This window comes from Doryrhamphus excisus, linkage group LG10 (assembly GCF_037039965.1).
Source record: "Doryrhamphus excisus strain RoL-2023G ecotype Guam linkage group LG10, RoL_Dexc_Guam_v1.1, whole genome shotgun sequence".
In the NCBI taxonomy this organism is placed as follows: Eukaryota; Metazoa; Chordata; class Actinopteri; order Syngnathiformes; family Syngnathidae; genus Doryrhamphus; species Doryrhamphus excisus.
The window spans coordinates 2,480,994-2,499,770 of NC_136366.1; the positions used below are offsets into that span (position 1 = coordinate 2,480,994).

The 18,777-nt window shown below is 39.9% G+C and overlaps 2 protein-coding genes across 29 annotated transcripts in view; one reads left to right on the top strand and one right to left on the bottom strand.

Moving 5' to 3' along the window:
* Positions 1–609: 609 nt before the first annotated feature.
* On the bottom strand, positions 610–7,508 carry asrgl1 (asparaginase and isoaspartyl peptidase 1). Its single transcript, XM_058063258.2, has 7 exons — positions 7,443–7,508; positions 6,734–6,929; positions 6,215–6,357; positions 4,862–5,016; positions 4,152–4,273; positions 2,566–2,676; positions 610–1,324 (listed from the first exon to the last, which is right to left on the bottom strand). Exons 2-7 carry the CDS (start codon positions 6,918–6,920, stop codon positions 1,110–1,112), a joined length of 933 nt encoding a protein of 310 aa, XP_057919241.2. The 5' UTR covers positions 6,921–6,929; positions 7,443–7,508; the 3' UTR covers positions 610–1,109.
* A 1,159-nt stretch (positions 7,509–8,667) lies between these two features.
* The window catches only part of rims1a (regulating synaptic membrane exocytosis 1a), a 64,025-nt gene continuing 53,915 nt past the window's right edge, over positions 8,668–18,777 (top strand). For 7 of the 28 annotated variants that reach the window (XM_058049441.2, XM_058049449.2, XM_078793850.1 and 4 more), the window contains exons 1-2: positions 8,671–9,509; positions 13,510–13,584. In XM_058049441.2, coding sequence (XP_057905424.2) covers positions 9,358–9,509; positions 13,510–13,584 — 227 coding nt within the window. In that variant the 5' untranslated portion in view covers positions 8,671–9,357. Of the gene's footprint in view, positions 9,510–13,509; positions 13,585–18,777 lie in introns of all 28 variants that reach the window. The other 21 variants (XM_078793846.1, XM_078793842.1, XM_078793847.1 and 18 more) reach the window with 6 other exon arrangements.

An 18,777-nucleotide genomic window follows, 5' to 3' on the forward strand; every position in this document is an offset into this window, starting at 1 on the left:
GGGCCTGTTGACTTCTATAAATGTCTACAAGTAGCCAACGTAGCCTATTTTTGTGTGATATCATACCCATCTAAACACAATAAAAGTGAATGTTATTTGTCTTTTTGTTGTGAATATTTGTACCTGTAAGTACTTTCGGTATGACGTCACAGGTAAGATGGCGGCGTTCAGAAAACTCGCTGGGGCGGATTATTAATCACAACTTCATTTCACTCGTATTTTATAGTATTGTACTGGCACATGTCTGCAGTGTGCCAGCAACGTGTGTTAAGTTTATGCCTTCATTTTGCTATTGTTTTTGTCAAACATGAGCACTTTGACACCGTTTGTAACTCTGTCAGTGTATGCTGTCAGTTTTAAGTTCCTACCTATTTTCGTTCTTGGTTCCTACCTAGGTGTATATAAGTTAATGAGGCGGAACTAATTTTCTGTAAAATCGTCGTTTCCACACGTGCACGTTTAGTCATTACACCCATAGAAAGTAAGCCCCGTTGTTTGCCACACTGTTTAGAGCTCAAACGCTAATAGGTGCTAAAAGTTAAAGCTCACACACACCGTTACACCGTTCCTTTTGTCATTCACCGTTTATACCACTTGTCGTTAGTCACGAGTGAGCTGGAGGCTATCCCAGCTGCTTCGGGCGAGAGGCGGGGTACGACACAGTCTGGACTGGTCCCCAGCCACGCACACGACACATACAGAGCGGGCCAAAATAGACAGTTAACAGACAGTTATCATGTATTAGGCATATATTTACATACATTTACAATTACATACATTATATTTAGACATTATGTTTCGTACATGACGTGAATGTAACCTTACTTTTGGCCCACCTTCGTATTTAAAATCAGACATACACATACACAATTTAGAATCTCATGTTTTTCGACTGTGGGAGGACGCCACACATCATCCTACTTTTCAGTGCTATATTGTATGCAGCAACAGCACCCTCTAGTGACAGCAAATTGCAATCACGCATTGTTGCTAAAAGAGATTCAGGAAAGTGAACCAATGCAAAAGAGCACATTGAAATATCTAAAATGGTTACATTTATTAAGTTCTATCATTTTGAGAGGTTTTTGTGAGTACTAATCAAACCTATATCATCGGAGTTCATCAATACTTTGGGTGAAGTGCTCCCCAGCTTTTAAGCCATAATGTAGCGTGTCCTTCTGGACTGCAGCCCATGCCATTTGAAGACTGGAGCAGCGAGCGGTCCAGCGACCCTGAGGATCCAATGTCACCACCCCTCCCAGTCCCTGCACTCTGGACTTCATGTAGGCCAGGGCCAAGTCACTGGCTGCCTCCACTGACTGCCCTGAGGACAGAATGTTTAGAGAACAAGACGTTAACTTGGCATGTTGATTAATGAAATGTTAACAATGTTATTTAAGGCAATATGTAAACCACAACAAAAAATGTAAACAACAAAAAAGTACATGGTAATCTTTAACTATTTCAGTGGTCTACGTACGTATATACAGTACTGCAAATATTTTAACACAGACAAGAAGAAATGTCTGAATTTTTATTGCTTTGCAATAAAAACAACATACATTATTCAGAATAAATACAGTAGTATCATTGTACAGTCCTACTTTTATTATATACCCTGTATACATGATTTACTGGTTCTGAAACCGGTTGAGATTAGTACATTGTTTGAGTTCCCTGTTTGAGTCATACAAAAAGTACAACCAAGAGGGATACATGAAGCCAACCGTATAACTGGAATGCCAGTTCCAGCTATATGAGTCGGCCATGATGGAAAAATCTGAAAAATTAGCCTGGGTTTGCCCTGGTGGGGGCCCAGCGGGCGAAGTCCCCCAGAGCTCATGGATTTTAGAGATTAGGCCTACTGATTAGTAGGTCTACTGACCATTTGAAGTCAGTATGTACGTAGGTCAATGAAAAGGTGTTCAACCCAAAAGCCAAATGGTTTTCAAAACTGGGCATCAATGTTGAGCAGGTGAGGAACCTCATCTGTACGGAGACGCACTCCCAGTCCACTCTTGGAGCCCCTCATAACAACGGCACATGAATCCAGGAGGATTGACATCAAATGGTTCCAAGGTATCTGGTTATCAGTGAAAATCCTGACCAGTTCATCAAACAGAGATTCGTTGTTCACGGACAATAGACTCACTGACGTGTTCCACAATCACTTCTTTCTGCACTGCGGAGTAGTCGCTGACCAGAACTGAAAAAACACCCTCTGCAAGTTGTTGCTGGTCGAAAAATACCCATTCTCCTCCATTCAAATGGAGGATCTACTAAATAAATGTCATTTTTCTGTTGGGGTGCTCAAATTTAGGCAGCTTTTGTTCAAATTATTATTGCACACCCTTCTCATCTATCACAGCGTTCGTCTGACATGTGATATATTTAACTGGAATGGCTGATTAGTGATTTATAAAGGAAAATCTTGAAAACGATCAGGGGTGCCCAAACGTTCGTACCACTGTAGGCGTTCAATGAACATTACATTAACATTCTTGTGGACAATTAATATTGAATCTTTATCTCGTGAGATGTTTTGTGTGTGTACTGTGTATATACCTTGCTCTATATGAAACAGAATGAGCCTGGCAAGTGTAACTTTCATAATGGCTTCTCCGTGGCCTGTGGTTGATACTGCTCCAACCTGATTGTCAGCATAGCCTCCACATCCTAAGACACATAAAACATTGCATAAGCCACACGCCTTCAATGCTGAATCTGGTGACTGCAGTTTGTGGAGTTTGCATGTTCTCCCTGTGCAAGCGTGGGTTTTCTCCGGGTACTCCGGTTTCCTCCCACATTCCAAAAACATGCTAGGTTAATTAGCAATTCCAAATTGTCCATAGGTATGAATGTGAGTGTGAATGGTTGTTTGTCTATATGTGCCCTGTGATTGGCTGGCCACCAGTCCAGTCGCCCAAAGACAGACAAAGACAACATATTATGGAAATAAAGTAATAATTAAAAGAAGAAAATGTATAAGCAGTAAGTGGAAATAGTTGGAAAATTAAAAGAAAAAAACAGCAGAATTGGAAAAATGTTGCAAAAAATGCTGTAATTTTACAAAAATAAAGTAAAAATATTAAGAGTTTAAAGTCCTATACGTACGAGAAAAAAGTTGCAATTTTATGAGAATTACCTCCTAATATTGAGGCATAGTTGAAATATAGTTGTTTTTTTGTCATTTGTAATATTATGAGAAACAAACTAAAGTTAAAATAATTTCTGAAAAATTTGGTTGAGAAAAAAGTTATAATATTATGGAAATAAAGTCAAAATATAACAAGAAGGACATTTTCAAAGATTATTTAAGAACATGGAAATATAAAAAAAGAACAGCAAAAATGAGGAATAAAAGATAAAAGACACCCCCTTGCAATACTGCGGCTCGAATATTGCTCCTTCGCTCGATCACGTTTTTTCAAAAGTTATTTATTACGTATTTTCCGGACTATAAGTCACACTTTTTTTCATAGGTTGGTTGTTCCTGGGACTTATACTCCAGAGCGACTTTATGTTACACAAAAGCTGGACGCCTTTTCTGTTTATGTTTTTTTTTCGTGTAGCTGAATAAGCATTGTGTTAGCATATCTTACATCTATTCAGCCTGTTCTCTATTCTTTTATTGTTAGAACTTGCCTTCCAAGAGGATGTAATGTCTGTTTTGGTCAAATAGTTTGTAAAATAAATTACCTGCAAAAAATATGACTTTTACTCCAGTGTGACTTATGTATGTTTTTTTCTACCTAATTATGCGACTTATACTCTGGAGCGACTTATAGTCCAGAAAATACGGTAATTAATAAAGTGCTGTTAGTCAAAACATGAAGAAAAAATGTAGCATCCTATCACATTATATCTCAATGTGCGTGTTACTCAGTGAACACAATTCAGTTTAACTTTCTCCACGCTAAATGCAGCAGTTGTTAGATTACATATTAACTGAAAGCACAGAGCTCAGTGTCACCTATTAACCTTTTTGGTTCCGTTCACCGGCACCCTCATGACGCATTAACTGGATGAAAATCTGGATAAAAGTATTGTTTTCATTAACAAAATACCTCATTATTGGTTAATTTTGCATTGACACAAAGAAACATTAATATCTTCCCGAAATTCCATAAACACCAGATTGGAGAACTGACCGATGAAAGGCGTGTCACCCACGCGTCCTTCCATTTGATTGAGAAGCCCGCCAGTAGAGGTTGCACATGCTACATTGCCTTTCGTGTCAACGGCCACAGCTCCAACGGTGCCCATCTTTCCCCTGCACAACAGAAGATGACATCCGACTACTTTATACACACACACACTATCGGACATAAGCACAACCTCACATTTCAATCAACCTTTTAACATATCTCTCAAGGTACAATAAAAAAAATGAAACTAGTGTTTTGTCGGTAGAAAGCTTGGAAACCATTTCCAATTCCAAACCCAGCCTTTGTGTTCTGAATACCTGACACCACAAGTGAGTACAGCTAAACTTCATAAGGGGTACGGTGCTGAAAAAGAAAAAATCTGCTAATGGAGAGGAGGAGGAGCGAATGCTCCAGTTAGCAATAGCTGTTTTTTAGACCAGTCCATGTGGGGGTTATGAATTAGATTTACATTATTTTATGGGGAAAACTGATGTGGTTTGGGTAGGGTTCGTTTAGTTCGAGTCAGACCTCAAAATGTTAACCAAGATTCCAGACACAAGTGTCTTGAATACAATGAAAATCAATGTAATAAAAATGTATGGTCAACATTTGTGTTACAAAATAAAGGAAAACAAGGGAAATTCTGACTGATCTTCCACAAGAATTTCCACTGGGATCTGAAGCACTGGGATTGCATGACATACGTAACTCACATTTGGCACTCCACAGGGTTGGCATCAGGTTCCAGGTTTTGTCTCCAACGCATTCGGGAGTATTCAGTGATGAGGGACTCTTGGGGAACCTCTGGGACACCCATAGCCCGGGCAAACTGATTTGCACCATGTGCAGTCAGACAGCTGTGGCTCGTCTAGAACAGATATAAGCATTCGTATCAGTAAGAGTTTTGATGACTTTCATTCTTAACTTTGTTTACTTTTTTCGAGTATCTACATGAGAGAAAAAAAATTTGATGAAACATTTAGTCCTGAACCGCCAAGGGCTCCAAGTCTCCTGTGGCCATGAAGGCGATACAGTTGTCCCTTGCCACTTTGTGCTTCAAATTTTGCTGCTTCCTCGATTACATGTATTTTTACAGTGTGTATTTTTGGCCTAAAATTAACCATTTTCAAGCATAAAAATTGCTAAATCAACTAAAATACAAATATAATCCATTTAGAAGCCGCATTCAAACACATATAGAGCAGCTACACACAATAATGTGCACAGAAAACTTTCTAGATCTTCCAGAATCTGAACCTATTCCAGCTATATTTCCTTGGATTTGTGCTTCCTGTCAAAACGTTCTGTTTTAATTTATTCCACCCACAGTCCGCCTCCGGGCACACCCACACCGCTGTGATTGTTCACACGTCCAAAGTGCTTCCCAAGTTCTGCAAACCCCACTTTCTGATTTAGTGAGTATAGGAGTTGATAATAAATGAATAAAGTATAATTGAAAGCTAATTGAAAAGTGTTTAGGAGCTATTGGCAGCTCATGATCTACTGACTGGAGACCCCTGACTTACCGTGGATGAGCTCAAAAAGTGGTAACGTAGGCACCACTGGTGCGGAGGAGCACTCATTGTCGGCAGATCAGGCTATAGTGAAACACACTAAAACACATACAAAACAGTTGTCGGTCTAGGTTGAGAGCTGGTGTCCTTCAGTCAGTCCTGTTGTTCTGTTGGTAGCTTGTGGAATCTCAAAACTTGACCAACTATTAAGCTTATTGCTACAACCTTCAACAATACACGTGCGAGGCATGATTTATAACATAGTGTTAACTTTTCAAAAGTGGGTACAATAACAATATAGTCGTAGCTCAGTTAATGTACAGGTCAGTTATGGAAATTGAACTCTGTTGCCATTTTTTTGTTTGGGCTTAAGCGTCTAAGTGCGCATTTTAGCTAGCTCGTATTAACTTTTTATTTCTCAAGTTATAAAGCACAGAAAAGGGAAAGAAATATGTATTTATGTTTCACATAAAGATTGGGAATGATGGGCAAAATTCCAAAAAAAGTTCCCTTTTAATGTGATCTGATACTACCAATTGTGCTCATATTTACCTTGTCCATAACCAGTCTTGCTAGCTGCACAGGATTGGCTATATTGCGTACAGCAGAAACAGCACCAGAAGCCAGTGTTCTTCCATCCATCACAATAGCGTCCATCTCCACATCCCCACTGGTGGTCAGCACTGACCCACAGCCTAAAAACAATTACAGATAAATGTACAAATCTAGCCAGTGTTACATAACTTGGACTAGAAACACACCCGTCATTTTATATTGTCTTGAAGGTGTAGTTTGGCCAAGCCTTTCTGGTCAAATTCCAAATTATTTGACGATATGGGGCATTCAACTGTAAACGGTCCCACTGTAAGTGATAACTAACTCTGCAGGTACCAAATAGATATATTTTTTTACATGTATTAATTTGAATCTTCTCTCAACAGAACAAGAATTTGCTTTGCATATTTTTGAATAACTTTAATATGGCTCATTTAAAATGGCATTATTTGCTAATAATGGCTATAAAATGGCTGTGGAGATGGTGCATGGTACTGCATCATGTTGTAACTCAACCTGCATTGAAGACGGGGTTATTCTCCATCTGGGTCACGGCCTCCACCACAGCATCCATGCTGCTGCCCCCCTTCTGCAGGATCACATACCCAGCTTGAGCAGCTGAGCAAACCCCAGAGGTGGACTTGTCTGATCGCTCACTTGGAACACTGCCCGCCCCTCCGTGGACCACCACCACAGGAAGCATGTCCGTTACCTGCATACAAGATGGGAAAAGGAAACATTATACTATGGGGCCTATATGTGGCTGTAATTAATAGTAATAGTAATTTATAGCACTTGGTGTTCCCCCTGGGTGTACAGCTTCGGGGGTCATTTTGAGTCAGTTGCAAGCAGTCTGTAAGGGATCACAGTAGATAAAGATTGGCCTCTCTGGAGCAACTGATAAAGGTCTTTTCAACTTAAAATATTCAATACAAACTGACAATAGCAGAAGATCTACACTACACTACAACCAGTTCACTCAGTTGCTGTTCTTGTGTTCAACTGTGTTGACTGGATCCCGAATCCAGCTGTGGCAGCTAGTCAGCAGGTCGCTTTATTAACACCTTTGTTTATCCTATTTATATATTCGTTCAAGTCTTCGAAATGTCACAGATACCGACGGATTGACATGATTGTCAGGAAATATAAATATTGTATGTTAATATATATAAAGGTGACAAGATTGTTTAAAACATTTGAATATAATATGGCAAATTACACTTACCTTTAGGTTTGTTGTTGTTATGACACTGCACCGCCTTTCCTCGTAATCTACTACGATAAACCTCGCACAGACACAGCCAATAGGATAGTAGTGATGTGTAATGCGTAAAAGAACCTGCTCTAAGAGTCAATGTAATAGATCAGAGGAGCCGATTCTCATCCGGGGATGGTCGTCTCTCAATATTGTTCCTTTTGACCAATCAGCTCTCACGCTCAGCTCTTCTCACAGAGCAGATAGGGTGACTTTTTCCTTTTTTAAAAGCCAAATAAAAAATAAAATATGTATATGAGGCTGCAAATGACTCTGAATTAAGAGCCGTTTGAGAGCCGGGTCTTAGACAACTCATCACAATTGGGTAAAGCGTATTCTTCTTTGGAAGACATTGGAAACCACAAGTGGTGCATGCTGCCATCTATTGGAAGAGCCGTAAACTGCATGTTAAGAACACGTCTGTTACCATCAGTCGTTACATTTTTATGTGACGTAATATCATGACGTATGATGATGCAAATCATACTTTTTCCTTGTAAAAAGTACATCGGGTGTTTGTTGGGGTAACCTCCATCAAACTGGCCATAAAATGTTACTAATGTTATTAATTAATATTTTTTTCATGTAAATTGACACATAAAATAGAATAAAATGTAAGGGTTTAGGAGAAGTATTTGAAGCTCCTGAACTCATCTGTATGCTCATGCTCGTGGTTTAGCATGCAGTTCAATTTATTCCACCAAATAATTCAGGGGTGTCCAAACTTTTTTCACTGAGAACCAAATATATACTAGAAGTTGTACATAAATAATCTTTATACATTTTCTTTTTGTAATATTCCTATAATATTATAACTTTTCCCCAACTTGAAAAAAACTCTTAGTTTTTCAAAATAATGCGACTTAAAAAAACACAATTTTTAGTTAATATTTCAGCTCTATGCTGCCTTTAAGCTATTTTAATATGGTGATCATCTAAAAGTTGTGGCCTTATAGAATGAAAAAAAGACAATTAAACCCCTCATCTTCTGCAATTCTAAATCCGCCCCTGCTGTAGTCTTCCCAAAGCTGACCAATCATAGAAAGGTGGTCTCTTGTGGGGAACCTTCAAGCCTTAAAGAGACAGGAACCGAACCAGGATGAGATGATTGAGAAGACCACATGAAAGCTAATAAGCCACATAATTAATTTTTATTTGTCTTGAACTGAAAGAAATCCATGATCGTATTGACCCAAAGTAAAATAAGTAATATTATCATTTAATATTAGCCTTCTCGTAGAGGAACCGAACCTGATGCATTCAGATGGGGGCGGGAAAACCTGATATCTCGCCCCTGAGGAAACCCTTTATTTTGATGCGTGCGGCAGGCTACCGTGAGCGCGCATTTTTTCCCACTCGCTGGAGCCCCCATTCTTAAATTAGGGCGGCGCGTTCCTGCTGCAAGAGAAGTGAACGCGCTTGAGGGGCTGCGGTCCCATTGACGGCTCAGCATCAGCACCAAGTATCCGCCTTGCCTGGCAGCGACACAGACCGCCATCCAAGACCCCCCCTCTCCTCTGCTCGGCCTGAACCCGGATCGTCCCCGTGTGCCGTCGTCCACACCGACCGCTGGAGAAATGGGCTCCCCGTGAAACGGAGGTGGCGGAGGGGAGAGGCAGGCGGGCGGGAGGGGGTGGGGGGGAGAAGACACCGGTGCAGCAATAGGGAAGAAGCGAAGCTGGTAACGGCAAATCCGCCACAACAAGCGCCGTTCTTACATCCGCTAGTACCGACACCTCCGTCCCGGGTGCCCCCCACCGCCGCCATGGGAACTCCACATCGGTCGCGCCAACCACATCATCCGTGGGCCATGTCGTGATCCGTGGGCTTTGCTATCCGTGATCCCAATCGAGGGGAAGGAGGAGGAAGAAAGAGGAGAGGCGAGATGTTCGCCTCGGTAGGCCCTCGGGGTCCACCCGTCGCCCAGGCCATCCCGGAGCCGGACTTGAGCCACTTGACGGATGAGGAGAGGAAGATCATCATGGCTGTGCTGGCTCGGCAACGGGAGGAAGAGGCGAAAGAGGAGGCCATGCTAAAGTAAGCCAAAGATATATTGCCTCTTTGCGTGTGTGTGTGTGTGTGTGTGTGTGTGTGTGTTTGAGGAAGACAAGTACTCTTGCTTTCTTTTTTGTGTATCTAGTACTTCAGAATCAGGACTCTGTTGTCTGACCATGCATGTGTTTGTGTGTATATCCTCCAACTCACACACTGTCACACTCACACACACACACACACACACACACAAGGTCCAGGAGTCCGGATAGGTGTCAGTGAGAAAAATGAGCAAACAAATAAAACAGGCCTTGATACTGATGACTTTATGGGTAACCTGACGATGATGATGCTAGTGTGTGACGATGGCCCATCACCAGCAGCATCACATCCCACTTACTCCTTTCTCTGACAAATACAAACTCATTTCTCATCTGCACTTGTCTCATTAGCATCACCACTATGAGTCATGCTTATGCTTCAGTCTGGTGGACTGTATTTGCTTTTAACTCCAACTATTTCATTGACAGATGCAGTGGGAGGAGGGCAATGAAATAGCAGAAAGCTCACTGAAGCCTGGCATGGAACATAGTAAAAGTAAAACCCTCCCTGTTGGCTTTTATCTGTGCAGCATCCATCTCAACAGCTGCTCTTCCCAGCTCTGGGGTGCGGTTGAGCTTTTCCCATGCTCATGCACGATATGTAGGGCAGAGCTCTTGCAAACAGACATCACACAGGCTGTTATAGAACCAGTAGGCCGAAAACCGAGTGCCTGTTTAATGTCATTTTCAATCAGGAGCGACTAGTATCCACTGCGTTCGTCCACCTCCTCATCCTCGCTATATCATCACCGTATATATGCATCAGTGCACCTGAATCCAACCCCCTTTTTTACTAGTAGCACACAGCGCATCAAGTTAAAGCCTCTTCTCATAGTAACTGCACAAAGCTGCACTGGAAATCGAGCAGATAGATAGCTAGGATGACCCACCTAAGCTACACGCTCCTCAAGATGTACGTTTCTGTTCTATTTTAAGCACCGCATAGACTGATAGCCCAGTACTGGAATGGAAGCATCGATTCATTGCATCTAAAGTAGGAAATGTCCAATATATACCTCCGGCTCTAAGTGGCTATGCATCATTTTTAGTCATCGTTCACAAGTTGAGGATTCAGTCTTGTGATGCTGACACTTTCCTTGTGTCGGTGTTGTACGCTGATGCCATTTGCGTTATTCTGATTTTGTCTGAATGGTTGACAAATTCACAAAAGTTTGGAAAAAACTAAACTATTACTACTAAATATGTTTAATACTAAATATACTTTCAGGCTGTGCTCATGTTTGTAGTTTGGTACTCTGCACCAGAGCAAAGTAAAAAAAAAGATATGTGCTATGGCTGTAGAGATACATTAATCTCATGATACGATATGAACTTACATCATTGAACATGAAATGAAAATTCATTAATTGAAACAGTGAAAATGGTGGGTTACAAGCGTTTGAAAATAGTAGAATTAAGTGCAGTATAATGAAGAATGAAGTGCAGCAAAAAAGTGTATATACATATAATACATTTCTGGAGCTGGAAACCTCATATTACAAATATACAACATAAGGTGGCCAGAAATATTTCAATATTGAACAAAGCAAAATTTGTTCTCAATCAAAAATCACTCCACACTCTTTATTGCTATCTGGTTCTACCATATCTTACTTATTGTGTAGAAATATGGGCTAATAACTGTAAAAGCAATCTTCACTCACTAAATGTACTGCAAAAAAGGCCAGTAAGGATAATTCATAATGCCGCCTACAGAGAACATACTAACTCCTTATTTCTAAAATCACAAATACTTCAACTTGCTGATATAGTTCATCTTCAAACAGCTAAAATAATGCATAAGTCTAAAAAATAACCAATTTCCGAAAAATATTAGGAAAACAGGAGGTGAACAAATGTAACAGTTACTGATTGTAAAAGTACCGGATGGAGGGGTAGGATTTAATAAGCTTTGCTTCTTCCTACTCCTTTTGGACATGTGGAACTGGGAACTGATTATGGGATGCATTCAATTGTAATCTGATGAAATAAAACCATTACCATTAACATATGAGGAGGTAGCCAGTCGTACCATGGCTTCCCCCAAAAAGTCCAGGGTGTAACCCGCCTCACGCCCACAGACAGCTGGGATAGGCGGTCAAGTTTCAGTGGGGATGATTGAACACTGGATGGAGCAGGGTGTTACATGTGTGTATGGAGTTGTAACGGCAAGCTGCACAGACAGTCCCATCATAATGTGTACGTGAGTGAGTGAGGGCAAAAAAAAACGACTGCCAAATTTAATTGTGGTGAGGCTCCTCAAATAAATGAATGTACTGTATTGGAAACACTGGCGCTCACCAAAGAAATGCAACTGATTGGACAGTGTTTGTGAAGTATCACTCAACAAATTTGCTGTCTGCTGGGTTAAAAATGTTAGTTATTTTGTGTTGCACTATTTCTACCTGCTGGGATGTCACAAAAAAAGTCTAAAATTTATTTTTAAAAGCGCCGTTGCGTGCAGCACTCACCCACACAGAGAGAGAGAGAGACACAAGCCACAGAGAAATGCTGCTTCTGACGCATGTGCCGTGCTTTACTATTATATGCTTTTTACTGTCATTTGAACTTTGGTCCATGACGTTTAGCTCAAGTCAACCCAATCGCACCAGAGTTTGCATTTAATTGGCCAAAAAAAGTCTTCAAACTGTCTGTATTGGAACCAAATATGACAAGTGTGAACATTGCATAACGCGCAGCACAACTGTTTTTGGGTTCCAATCTCAACTCAGGCCTTCCTGTGTGATGATACTTATGCAAGGTTGCATTGCGGGGGCAGCAGCCTAAACAAGGAAGCCAAGGCTTCCCTTTCCTCTGTTACTTTGTCCAGCTCTTGCGAGGGTTTCTCAGGCTAGTTGAGAGACCTAGTCGCTTTGGTAAGGAGAGCTCTCTTTGGAAAAGAGTGACGTTTTTAACCTGAGGAAGTCTTCTGTCAGATGGGCATTGGGAACTGCAGCATCGTCCTGTTGAAAAAGACAGTCATTACCACACAGACGTGGACCTTCAGTCACGAGGGATGCTCCAGGCAAACATCTCCATGTTGCCAGCTGCCGCTTGACGCCCCTGCACAACCCGAAGCTCCATTGTTCCATTGAACCCCCCAGATCATGATGGCGCCGCCTCACTGTGCCGGATGGAAAACACCAGCACACCGGTAGCGTTGGAAGCCATCCGGATTGTTTTCTCAGAGAATAAAAATTTCTTCCACTTTTCATTGTCCCATTTTTGGTGCTTTCACGCAAATTCCAAACAATTTTGTGGTGATATGACCGTTGAAGGCATTTTTTTGTTTTGAAAAGCCTTCTCTGGCAGATGCTATCTGATGGTTATTGAACAATGGGATCAGGGATTTAACATTATTAAAGACCTCTACACAGGAAATAGCACCCCTATAGTCACCTTCACACTCCTACTGCCGAATATAATAGACATAATGAATGAAAATAAGACCTTTAAGACATAAATATGACTTGTGCCTGTGTGAAACATCTCTGTGTGGAGTTTGCATGTTCTCCCTGTTTCCTCTGGTTTCCTCCCACATTCCAAAAATAGGTTAAGCGGCGACTCCAAATTGTCCATAGGTATGAATGTGAGTGTGAATGGTTGTTTGTTTATACGTGCCATGTTATTGGCTGGCAACCAGCCCAGGGTGTACCCCGCCTCTCGCCAAAAGATAGCTGGGATAGGCTCCAGCATACCCTTGCGGCAATACTGAGAACAATTGACATGGAAAATGGATGGATGGAAAAAATGGCTAAAAAGAAGACACTGCCAAAATTGGGATGTTCTTATTGTTCAAGGTAATATCAGATCAGACCAGAGTTGGATAAAAACATACAAAAAAAGTCTATATTTCAAATGAACTTTTCAGCATACTTTTGTCAGACAACAAGGTGTTCAAAGTCTAAACCTAAACTGACATGTTTTTACTGTGTGTATTTCAGAGAAGAGAAGCCTATCCAAGCCAGAACCGTAAACTTGGTTGGGCAGAAAAAACCTCAGCAGCAAAATGACGTCCGGTGAGTGTTAACAGTTCACTGCATTTTCCAGGAGTTGAGACTCTGGAGTCTAAATTCTCTATTAGTCACGTTAAATACAGTACATCCTAGTCAAGGGATGTCCGTCTGTTCTTTTGCATCATGTTTATGTTTTGTTGTGAGATCCGTTTTACACCTTGGATGAGTCACCCCGACTGTATCTCTTGCTGTATGAACTACATGACTATACAAACATCATTTGGATCTTTAGATAAACTATTTTAGATAAACTTGCCTGCTTATGTGTCTGTCGTTAGAGTAGATCCCCACTTTTTGTGATGTTATGATCCGGGAAGACCAGGGAATCATGAAAAGCATCATTAGATTAAATAAAATCAGGTTTTGACGCATGGCTCCTGCTAGGTTGATGTTGACTGCCGCCCTCTGATTTGAGATCAACATTTGCAACAAAAGTGACGGAATATTTGATTTGATTCAGCTCCAGAACCCTCCCCTTCTCTCTTTCGCTCTTCGATTTCCATTGTTCACTCACGATACAGTCCAGGTTTAAGCCCTAAATATGCCTCGGGCAGTTATTAAACACATCCAAAGTCGATGATTTATTAACACATAGAATCAGAATCATGGTGAAACCTTTAGCCTTGTTGTTAGGTATTAGTATTCCTTATTTATAAATGGAATATTTTCTGAATTAGAGCATAGAAATCCTGTTTAATTCAGTTTTTACATTATTAGAGCCCTCTCGGCATGACATAACACCCCTATGTTCACCTTTACCCTCTCACTACCCAATATAGTAGACATAATATGAGAACATAAGCCATTTAAGACATAATTAAGACTCATATTCGTGTGTTGTAAATGTGTTGCGGTGCTAGGGAACAGGAAGTAACATCGAGGGTTCAGCGTTGAGTTTTAGCTTGGTGTGAGTTAGGGTCACAACAGCAGCCCGTGCTCGGGATTATGGCACTGAAGTTTGGTGCTTGTGTGTCTCACTGAATATTACAGTAAGATTACTGACACCTAGTGACTGGTGTTGAATGCTACAATGTGTTATGCCGCAAAATTTGAAGCATAAAGTGGTAAAGGATTACTCTATTTATAAATTATTACTAATTTATGGTGAATGAGATGTGTTTTCTGTTGGAAGAATTGTACATAAAGTTATTCTATTTTTACTATATTCTTATGACCTATTTTTCTTATGACCCACAAACATTTTGTATCACTCACATAACAAAGTAAGATTAACGCTGTACATGTGCTTCATATCACTCACATAACAATGTAAGATTAATGCTGTGACGCCTGCACTCGTGGTGTACATCATGATTAAGGGAAAACGGAACATATAGATAGTTTTAACACCCTCAGGGGACACAGGCACGGGTCAGAAGTAGATGACCTCAAAGGGTATGTGTGTGTGTGTGTGTGTGTCACCAGAGAATCACATGCCAAGGATGAGATACCCACACACTATCGATAACATGTTGTGCAAAAAGGACCGGTTTCAACTGGAATAGTTAGACCCCCCTTCCCTTAGCCGGTGAAACCTGATTGTAACCAGGGCCTTCCTTCAATAAAAAGGCAAGAGGGCAGGAGCTGCTTCAGAGTGAGGTGGCGAATTGTTACTGAACGGTTCCTGATCACTCTCCTTGCAAGTAAAAAGAAACTCATCTCTCTGCGTCTTCTTTTGTACAGGCAGTGTTTTTTTACAAGTGTTGGGGTTTAAACCTGACATTTTCTTTGGGAAAACGGTTTAATTTTGGCGAAAAACATGATGCGGGTATTGGCTGTATAGGTTAAAACAGATCATGTTGAAATAATATTTGGTGAAAGTATGAAACTATGGTGAAAAATGTCAATAGGTTATCAGTGGGCATGCTGTGATGGCTATGTGATGAAATCATGACAGGTAAGCCACTTGCTTGGCTCATTGGAAGTTTGCTGATTTAAGGCTATTATTGTTTTTCCCCTTTTATCTTTTGAAACGTATAACATTCATTTTAGAGACAGTCGCGTTGTGTGCTGTGGTGACAGCTTTTTCTTTGTGTGTGTGTGTGTGTGTGTGTGTGCGTGCATGCATGTATAAACATTTTTTGATCATTAATACAGATGTGAATTGCCAGTGGTACTTGAAACAGGCTCTGTCATCTTGCTTTGATGCAATATGAGCATTTCAATGCCTTCCGGCTTATTTGTGCTTGGAAATTCAAACTCATGACTTCTACAGTCGGTAATGTCTTTCTTTTTGCTGCAAAATGATCAAAGGATAACACTTGTCAATGTTTTCTCCATGTTCACATGTTCCGTGGTACATTTGGGTGAAAATCAGAATTTAACAATAGGAATGTCATTTATAACATTAAACAGGGTGTGCGCAAATCTTTCCAAATGTTCAGTATGCACACCGCCTGTTATACGACACACATCAAGTCAGTCGTCCATCTCCTGTCAAACATGCTGTAGCATGTCTTGCGTAACGTTCTCCAGCGACTCCATGGAAGAGAAAAGATATAGAGCGTGTACATAGCCCATGTTATATTCATTCGTTTTCTATGCCGCTTGTCCTCACTAGCGGGGGTGTGTGACAGTTGACTGTGGGGGAGAGGCGGGGTACAATCGCTAACCACTAGGCCACCATTTTTGGCCACAAAAATGAAAGTGAAAGTACAATTTTACACAGCTTGTTGTAATATATTGAGTATTTTATTATTTATTATTTATTATTTATTATTTATTATTTATTATTTATTATTTATTATTTATTATTTATTATTTATTATTTATTATTTATTATTTATTATTTATTATTTATTATTTATTATTTATTATTTATTTATTATAAATTCTTTTCAAAAAAATTATTTATTATTTGTTATTTTTGTTGTTATACCCCCCCCCCCCAAAAAAAAAAGTTCTCAAATCTATCTGTAATAGCACATGGTAAGAAATAAATTAACATATAGGAAACAATGGAACTATTGTTGTTGTGCTTGTGGAGTATCCAACTCTGCTAATTGACGTCAAAGTTCACTGCAGTACAGAAAGGTTCTTTCCTATTGTATGTTCAAGCATGATATTACTATGTTGTATTCAGCATGTGTTACTGTATGTATTCACATTTTTTGTCATTTTGACTCACGGCAATGTCTCATGCACTGTATGGTGGTTATGTAACTATTCTTGTCTCAAAGCGTCAAGATTAAAATTAGCTTGAAGACATTTAAATGCATTAAAATGTGTTGTGAGAAGCAGGCTTATCACGACTTTTTCAAGTAGATAGTGAGAAAAATGCAGTAAATCTCCCCATTTCCTGGGGGTTTACAATCCGGGACCACCAGAGTACGGCCATTATGTTTTGTTCTGAGATTCTGTTGTATGAATTGCACAAAGATCAGTAGGATCTTTAATTGAACTGTTCTTTTCAAATGTGTCGGCATTGTCATTTTGCTAGTTTTTATGTTCCGGTACTACCAGTGAAATGAGAAATTATGGCCAAAAATGGAGAAATTATATTTACAATAAGAGTAACTGTTGCAATTCTTAGTTTGGATTCCGCTCCAGAACTCTCCCCTTGAGTTTTTAATTGCCATTGTTCAGTTGTGAACAATCTGTACATAAAGTATAAAATGTATAGCTACTCATCACTAATGGATGAAAATGGAATGGTAATGTTCATAAACTCGCAATTTTGGCAATAACAGTGCACAACTACGGTGCGTTCAAGAAAGACAAATGTCAACAGTCTCAAAAAACATTATATAAATGGATATTATTTGGAAACAACAGAGATAAGATTGGCACTGTATAATTTCTTAAAACTTCTGAAAGAAAAATGCTGCCCAACACAATTTTTTCTGATGTTTTGTTCCTTTCTGGATTCCCCTCCCCGGACTCAGTTGCCATTTTTTTTTCGTCATATATGTCCCATGCTTCTGTAAAGACAACGCGGATGTAGCAAGTGCGATGATGTTTACACTTCACACCACTAAATGTGGAAGGCAAATGTCCCCAGATAGCAGGGTACCATGGCGATGGCCCAGCACCCCACTAGTAAGAATGGCAAGCAGTCATTTCCTGTCTTCCTCCAGGGATTGACTGTTATCCTGGCCTCCCCATGTGCCTCTGCCCGAGCAGAGACCAGGAAGATGTTTAACTCAATCTCTGTTCCACATCTAGATGTCTGGGTGAGTCCTGTCTTCATGTGAACCAAGCAGTGGCATCTAGATCTTTCTGAGCTTAACACCGATATGCTTGTGGCTACTCGAAAAATGAGCAGACCCATCAGCTTTCTTTGAGGTTTGGATGTGATGAAAGTCAAATGCAACTGCAAGCTTGTAAACAATGACAAAGAGTATGGGTAGTCTTATACCTATGGAGAGTATATATATTGTAGTATTACACCTACGGGATGGAGAGTATGATTGTATTACACCTATTGAGAGTATACGTACGTATATAGTATTACACCTACAATATAAAGAGTATGGGGGGTATTACATCTATGGAGAGTATGTACTGTTTATATGCCAATGTGCTGCATGGAGGTCAATAAAAAAACTTAATGCATGCTGCACATAAAAAAATATTATAGATGATGATTATTCTATATTATTTTTTATATATTATTATATATTAATATTCATCTTATTAGTATTTACTTTTTTTGACCGTTTTTAAAAAAAAGTTTTATTTGTTTAATTTTACCTCTAAAAGCAAATAAAATTAAATAAATAAATAATAAAATAAATTTTCTTGCAATGTTCTGGTGTGGGCCATATTTATTAAATTTTTATTATATACCACGGGCCAATAAAAATCAAATTGTGGGCCACAAATGGCCCCTGGGCCATTCTTCATCTGAATACAGTGATAAACAGCTGTGTTGTGTCAAGTTGTGGTATGCGCACATGTAAAGGATGCCAGCTAGCCTGGCTGTATGATGACGTTAAGTAAACCTCACTTCCTGCCTCACTAGCTTTGTATGACGTGCATAATGAGGCAGAGTTACGATGCCATCTACTGTATAAAGTTGTAACGACAAGATAGACAGTCCCACTGTCTAAATCTAAGTGTTGTTCCAAATTTATTTGTGGCGGGCCACTACTTGTGTGTGGCCATTCCACTAGGTTATCACTTCTGTCACATAGATTTGGTTTGTTTGTTAGATAGACCCAATACCCGTAAACATTTATTTTCCTTTGTAGTGAA

Coding starts and splice junctions, on each gene's coding strand:
- asrgl1 (XM_058063258.2), bottom strand. CDS start 6,920: ATGCTTCCTGTGGTGGTGGTCCACGGAGGGGCGGGCAGTGTTCCAAGT. Junction 2,677..4,151: donor GGGTGACACGCCTTTCATCG/GTCAGTTCTCCA, acceptor TATGTGTCTTAG/GATGTGGAGGCTATGCTGAC. Junction 1,325..2,565: donor TCTGTTTCATATAGAGCAAG/GTATATACACAG, acceptor TTCTGTCCTCAG/GGCAGTCAGTGGAGGCAGCC.